Source organism: Leguminivora glycinivorella, chromosome 8 (genome assembly GCF_023078275.1).
Source record: "Leguminivora glycinivorella isolate SPB_JAAS2020 chromosome 8, LegGlyc_1.1, whole genome shotgun sequence".
NCBI classification, from domain to species: domain Eukaryota; kingdom Metazoa; phylum Arthropoda; class Insecta; order Lepidoptera; family Tortricidae; genus Leguminivora; species Leguminivora glycinivorella.
Genome location: NC_062978.1, coordinates 24,020,769 through 24,027,974, shown reverse-complemented (window position 1 = coordinate 24,027,974; position 7,206 = coordinate 24,020,769). Strand labels below are relative to the sequence as shown.

The window sequence follows — 7,206 nt, the reverse complement described above, 5'->3', positions numbered from 1 at the left end:
TAGGCTCATTGGGTTCGTCTCAACAAGACCTTTGACAAGAGGTGGTACTCAGGGTCTGATGATGGAGCCAGATGGTGGTCACCAGTACCAATGAACCATATGACTAAACAACTTCGTGTTTAGGCTCATTGGGTTCGTCTCAACAAGACCTTTGACAAGAGGTGGTTACTCAGGGTCTGATGATGGAGCCAGATGGTGGTCACCAGTACCAATGAACCATATGACTAAACAACTTCGTGTTTAGGCTCATTGGGTTCGTCTCAACAAGACCTTTGACAAGAGGTGGTACTCAGGGTCTGATGATGGAGCCAGATGGTGGTCACCAGTACCAATGAACCATATGACTAAACCACTTCGTGTTTAGGCTCATTGGGTTCGTCTCAACAAGACCTTTGACAAGAAGTGGTACTCAGGGTCTGATGATGGAGCCAGATGGTGGTCACCGGTACCAGTGATCCATGTAACTAAACCACTTCGTGTTTTTTATGTTACACACATATGCGAGTTGTTTTTTTATGTCACTAATTATTTTTATTGCAGTGTTACACTATTGCGAGATATGGCCAAAGTAAAAAACAGGTACCCTTGTCTCAGGAAACGTAAGAGACGGAATGAGATAGCCGTTCAAAAAGCACGAGAAGCTCTTGCTGCTCGCAGGTATTCATGTATTAAAAAACAGTAGGTACATAAATCAAACAATTTCATGATTTGATTTGTTCATTAAATGGTATTGCCAAGGTAGCTTTTAGTTTAGTTAATGTCGAGCTAGTCATAACATAATCATCATTTTTATTTTTTCAGAAAAGAGCTATCGAAATTACTTAACAATGATGCTTCTACTTCAGGGACTAACATGGAAAAAATCGGTACATTTGATAAAGTAAGATCAAAAACATCAATTATTGATGTTTATTACTAATTTTAATTCGTTAGTGAATCGTTTTCCTTGTTTCGTTAAGCGCTAAGAAAATATTTTCACTTTTTCGCTGCACCGCTCTCAAGAATACTTATTCCAGAATTGTCTATTAGCTATTAACATTGTCAGAATATAATAGGTAACTGTTTTCCTCTTGGCCAGCTTTGCTACTTATTTTCCACGCGCCTTCTGTTATGTCATAGGACTTATTTATAGTCTTTATTTAAGTACTGCGTTATACTTTATGATTTGACCGTTATTTTTCAGGAAGTTAATAAAGAAAACACCTATTTTGAGACCGGCAAGAATGATGGATTTGTTGAATCAAATGATGATTTTACGATACAAGTTGAAGGTTCTCCTGCTTCTTGTGACGAAAATAAGGTAAATCGTAACTTTTGACGCTGATTGTAATTTTTATCCGTAAGGTATTTTCCGCGTGCCTGCTGGTATGTTGTAATTGTAAGACTTATTTAAACCTTTACCAGGCCTACGTCACTCGCTCGCGGTCGCGCGTTAAGTACCTACACTTGAACAAGTGGTCAAGAGGCGCCACGCGCCCGCCTGTGTATATAGTCGCGTGGCATGTACCTACTATTCATCTGAGTTTTATTAGTATTAGTTAAATAAAGCGTAGGTATTTGTCGTTTTGCGGGCAAGTGAAGGATCTCTTACGTTAGTAACTTTTTAGTAATCTGTGCCTATACTTAAATACTGCGTCAACTGCGTTATTAATTGTTATTAACTTGTAATTTGACTATTATTTTTCAGGAAGCTAATAAAGAAAACATCTATTGTCAGATTGGCAGGAATGATGCATCTGTTGCAACCGATGAAGTTTTAACGATACAATTTGAAGGCTCTCCTGCTTCATGTGATGAAAATAAGGTGAATTGTTTTTTTCGACTAATTAAAATTTTTATCCAAAATAGGCAGGTGTCCGGTGCTTTTCATCCCTTAGCTCAGTATAAACTCTTTACTAGTATTTTATACGTGCCTACTGCTACGTCATAAGATTTACTAAAATTCTGTGTTATAACTTATTCTTTTTCAGAAACTTAATAATGAAAACGCCTTTTGTGAGACCGGCATAAATATTGCATCTGATGAATCAAACGATGCGTGTAATACAGGTTGAAAATTCTGCTTCATGTGATGAAAATAAGGTTACATGTTATTTTTTTACAACATTTAAGTTAATATCAAATATCTGACGGCATATGTCCAAATAAATAACATTAGGATGTACTTAAGGTTGCGATTCACTTGTTCAGTCATTTATTTAACAAGAGTAAAATTAAGGCACTAGTTTCTCAGAGAAATTGATTGCATCGGATCTAACTAACTTTTCAATAAAGTTAGCGGAAATCATAAAAACAGGTTGTATGGTTTGCTCTAGAGCCTAAGTATGTATAGCTTGGAGAGCGACACAAAATACTAGCAAGTATTTTTTTACAGATAAACCCTGAAATTCAAGGGAGGAGGATAATCGATTTTCGTTTCTTCATGGAGCAGTTATACACCATAGTAGAGCATAGTGAAAGATTTGGCTGCAGATTCAGTCACATTAAAATATTAAAAGAAAAACAGGCTGGTTTCTCGTCAACGTTTCATGCAAAATGTGCTATGTGTGGATCAATGTTTGCTATTAAAACATCGGATGACAGAGATACAGTTAACGTTAATTCATCCGCAGTTTCTGGAACTATCATGACTGGTATTGGCCTCTCTAATCTTAACGAACTTGCTGCATCTGTAGATTTGCCGACTATACCTTTCCGTTTATACAGTAAATGGCATGACATAGTTGAAGATATGTGGAAAAATACTGCAGAAGAAACTATGCAAAGAGCTGGACAAGAAGCTGAAGCTGCAAAATTGCGTAACGATATTAATTCAGCAGGTGTTCCCAAAATTGCAGTACAAGCCGATGCATGTTGGAGCAAACGGTCGTATAAATCAAGCTATTCCGCATTATCTGGAGTTGCGGCTATCATTGGAGAACGATCAGGAAAGGTTCTTCATATAGGCGTTCGCAATAAATATTTCGTGGTCTGTGCTAGGGCAAAAAAAAAGGCGTTGTTTCCAGGGTACATAAATGCACAAAGAACCACTTTAGATCTTCCACAAGTATGGAACAGGCCATACTAGTCGAAGGTTTCAAACAATCAATAAAGGATAGGAACCTTATATATAAAACTCTGATAGCAGATGGGGATTCTAGCACATATAAAAATATTCTTGAGAGCAGACCGTATCCTGATGTTCCCATCCAAAAAATAGAATGTACTAACCATTTGCTGAGAAATTACAACGGGAAAAATTTAAAACTTTTGACAGACACCTCCATACCGCACTCTGAACGAAAGTTACTAAACGAAGATCGACAAAAAAGGTTGCGAAAAGCAATTCGTGCTGCCGTGAAGCACAGAAATTCGCAGGCCTCTACAATCGACCAAAAAATACTAGATATTCAGAAAGATATATTAAACAGCCCTCGACATATCTTCGGAGATCACAAAGAATGTGACAACTATTATTGTACTGACGAAAGAAAAAGGGAAAGAAATCTAATTCCTCAAATATCTACCCTATTTCTGAAACTCCAAAAAAATGCCGCACAACTTGCAAATAACTCACGAAGTTTATTACACTGTTCCACAAATAATCGAGTAGAGCAGTTCAATAGCATCGTAGCTAAACTAGTAGGAGGAAAACGCATCAACTTTTCGCTGAAGAACTCGTACGCGACACGATGTTATGCGGCTGTTGTAGCATTCAATACTGGGAAACCTCAGTATACATTTTATAAATCGGTGTGCAAAAAAAGTCCAAGTAAAACGCTAAAACGGCTAGAAGATGCAAGACATGCCAATAATATCCGTAGGTGTGGGAAGAAGGTTAATCGCGCTCGAAGGATCGTTAATTTCGGTCAAGAGGACTACGGCACACAATGTCAGTGCCCTGATATGAGCCCAGAAGATTACGAACATGGGAAAGCGTTATTCCTTAAGAATCTCAGTGACCAAGCAGCAAACCGGCATGATATAGAACGTGCGACAATATTACAGGCTGAAAGTGCTTTGTGGCTGGAGCTCCGTCGGTGCATTCTGACGGCATCTATATTTGCAAAGGTTTGCAAAAGAAGAGCCAATCAAAATTCAGCCCCATTGGTTAAAACTGTTCTTTATAGTTATAACTTAAATAACGTTGCCTCCATTAAGCACGGAAAGGACAATGAATCTAGAGCACTGGAACAACTGAGCGCGCAGGAAAACATTTCTATAGAGAAATGTGGTTTATTCATTGATCCAGACCATTGTTATTTGGGAGCTTCACCTGACGGCTTGTTTAGCGATGGGCTTATTGAAGTCAAGTGTCCAATTTCTGCTTTTGGAATGGACTTTGACACAGCTGTCCGAACTAAAAAAGTCAGAGGGTTTAAATATAGTGCTTCTGCAGGCGTGACAATCAACCAAAATAATAGAAATAGAAATAGAAATAATTTATTATGAATAACATAAGTGTACATTGGTTTTTCTTAAAGACTAAGAATTTTACAAGGGATGATTTATACAAATGCCTGAGCTAGGATAGTTCCTGTGTTTCAGGCAATAACAAGGACTTAATTGGTAAATTATTATTAATTATTCACTATAATAAAGCTAATTATTTTAATTATAAATAAACAAAAAACATATTACAGCAGGTTCTCAACTAGGTAATTAATTAATTTACCAAAATAATGACTGGTTCTACCAAATCCAGGGTCAGCTAAACATATCAAATAAAAATGTTTGCCTGCTTGCTATCTGGACTGGCTCAGATTACCCAGTGAAAGTAATAAAAATCAAAAAAGACGAACAATTTTGGGAGCGAAATATGTTGCCAAAACTCCAAGCTTTTTATGAAAAATGCGTGCTACCTGAAATCATTGATTCCAGAAAAGCTCGATCAATGTCCTTGCGCAATATTATTTTATAAACAAGCTTTGAAAAAATATAGGTAAATAATAAAGCAATAAATGTGTAGTTTTACAAAATATAAATCTGGTTTTTCTCTGTCTTGCTTCTTTCTGAATACCACTTATCCGTTATATCTTTGAGACGAACCTAACGAGTCTAAACACGAAGTGGTTTGTTACATGGTTCTCTGGTACCAGTGACCACCATCTGGCTCCATCATCAGACCCTGAGTACCACCTCTTGTCAAAGGTCTTGTTGAGACGAACCCAATGAGCCTAAACACGAAGTTGTTTAGTCATATAGTTCATTGGTACTGGTGACCACCATCTGGCTCCATCATCAGACCCTGAGTACCACCTCTTGTCAAAGGTCTTGTTGAGACGAACCCAATGAGCCTAAACACGAAGCGGTTTAGTCATATGGTTCATTGGTACTGGTGACCACCATCTGGCTCCATCATCAGACCCTGAGTACCACCTCTTGTCAAAGGTCTTGTTGAGACGAACCCAATGAGCCTAAACACGAAGCGGTTTAGTCATATGGTTCATTGGTACTGGTGACCACCATCTGGCTCCATCATCAGACCCTGAGTACCACCTTGATGTAATTAGAATTGTATTTGACATATTTTATCATCATGTATTATTAATATATACTTTGCTCTAATACTTATCATATAACAAAATCAATTACTTGGGATGGGATCTACTTAAATATGATCATAGATTATAATTATTACTAATGTTTAAATAAATTTTAACATAATTAATATTATTTTGCGCTATATTCTAGTATTTTCGTGCAAAATAATGTTTATTAGAAATCAAAAGTTTATATTGAGATAGTAGATTGTAGTTGTTATCAAAATTCCATAGGAAGGATCAAGATTGTTTTCTCCATTATTGTAGAGCGAGCGAGTGGAAAGACGTGCTAGAAAGGGTCGGCATATTGGGCTCGCGCGGCGGGTAAAATACCTAATTTCGCCCGACGCCGAAATGTTATAACGCTCTTAATTTGATTTTATTTATAACTTTTTTAATTATTTGGAGGCGTATTAACAACAGCAAAGCTTGAACTAAAGCCGGGGATTTTTACAAGCTTTTATTCAACTTGCCTTGTTAGTATGTTAGTGTGCGTCAAAACGTAGAAGCTCTGCTTTTGACCCACTTCCCGGTTTCCGATTGAGATGAAATTTTGCACACATATATGTAAATCACGCGACAATGCAATATTATGGTATCATGGAGCTGATCTGATGATGGAGCAGAAAGGTGGTGATAGGAACTCTGTTATGAAACGTCGTATCCTCATCGAGTAAGGGGTTTTTAGAAACGTCTCGGAGAGCAGTAGATGACTGTTGATAGAAAGGTACAGTCGGCGATAAAAGCTTGAGCCAAAAAATTAACTTTTGGAAAAAATATTTATAATTTTAATGAAAGAATTTGGAGTACTATCGAATCACATATGAACTTAACCTATTTTGTCTGATAATAAAATAATAAAAAACCAAACTTAGCAAAACGCGAGGCGCTGGTGCTCTCAACACTCAATTATGGTGACATCGTGTATGGGCCTCGCTTACTGTCGCGCACGCAGCGGCTGATTCAGCGAGTTCAAAATGCCTGCGCGCGTTTTTGTTACCACATTCCACCTCGCTCTCACGTGACGCCATATCTCAATCGAAACCGTATTCTGAAAATGTCTACCCGTCAAAAACTCCATCTGGCTATCTTGGTATTCGGTGTTATCAATAGGCAGATCCCATCATACCTCTACGATAAGCTCTCATGGTCTCGTAACTCCAGGTCCAACGAGGTTAGATCATCAAGATTCCTTCAGCTTGTTTGTCCTCCGCACCAAACAGCAGCGTTTCGTGGTAGTTTCCGGTATGCGGCCACGAAATGCTGGAACCTGATTCCGCCGCCGATCCGTGCTTTGAAGTCAATTCATAGTTTTAAATTTAAATGTCGAGCAAATTTTCTAAACGGCCAAATCTTTTAAGATGCGGTAAAAAATTTAAAACCTGCTGCGCCTCACTGGGGGATTAATAATAATTAAAAAGTCTTACCTTCTGTGCTATGTATGTATGTACTATGTATCCATTTGTCGCGTGTTTGTTTCGTGTTACTGTCTTTTCCATCATTAATTGTATTGTCAGTCATTGTTTCATATCGTGGACACTCTGTCAATTTACTTGTATAGTATCGTACCTAACTGTTCCCTGATGTTTGTGCTGTCACTCGTTCTAGTTTTAATTTAGTTCTTAGCTTAGTTTATTAAGTCAGGGTCCCACTGAAAATCAGCGCCTCGGCTTGCCGTGGCAAC

The 7,206-nt window shown here is 37.8% G+C and overlaps 1 protein-coding gene across 1 annotated transcript; it reads left to right on the top strand.

The window, feature by feature from the left end:
* Positions 1-544: 544 nt before the first annotated feature.
* On the top strand, positions 545-2,945 carry LOC125229136. The gene is made up of 5 exons (XM_048133915.1): positions 545-657; positions 802-880; positions 1,184-1,300; positions 1,688-1,804; positions 2,751-2,945. Exons 1-5 carry the CDS (start codon positions 560-562, stop codon positions 2,943-2,945), a joined length of 606 nt encoding a protein of 201 aa, XP_047989872.1. The 5' UTR covers positions 545-559.
* The last annotated feature ends 4,261 nt before the right edge of the window (positions 2,946-7,206 follow it).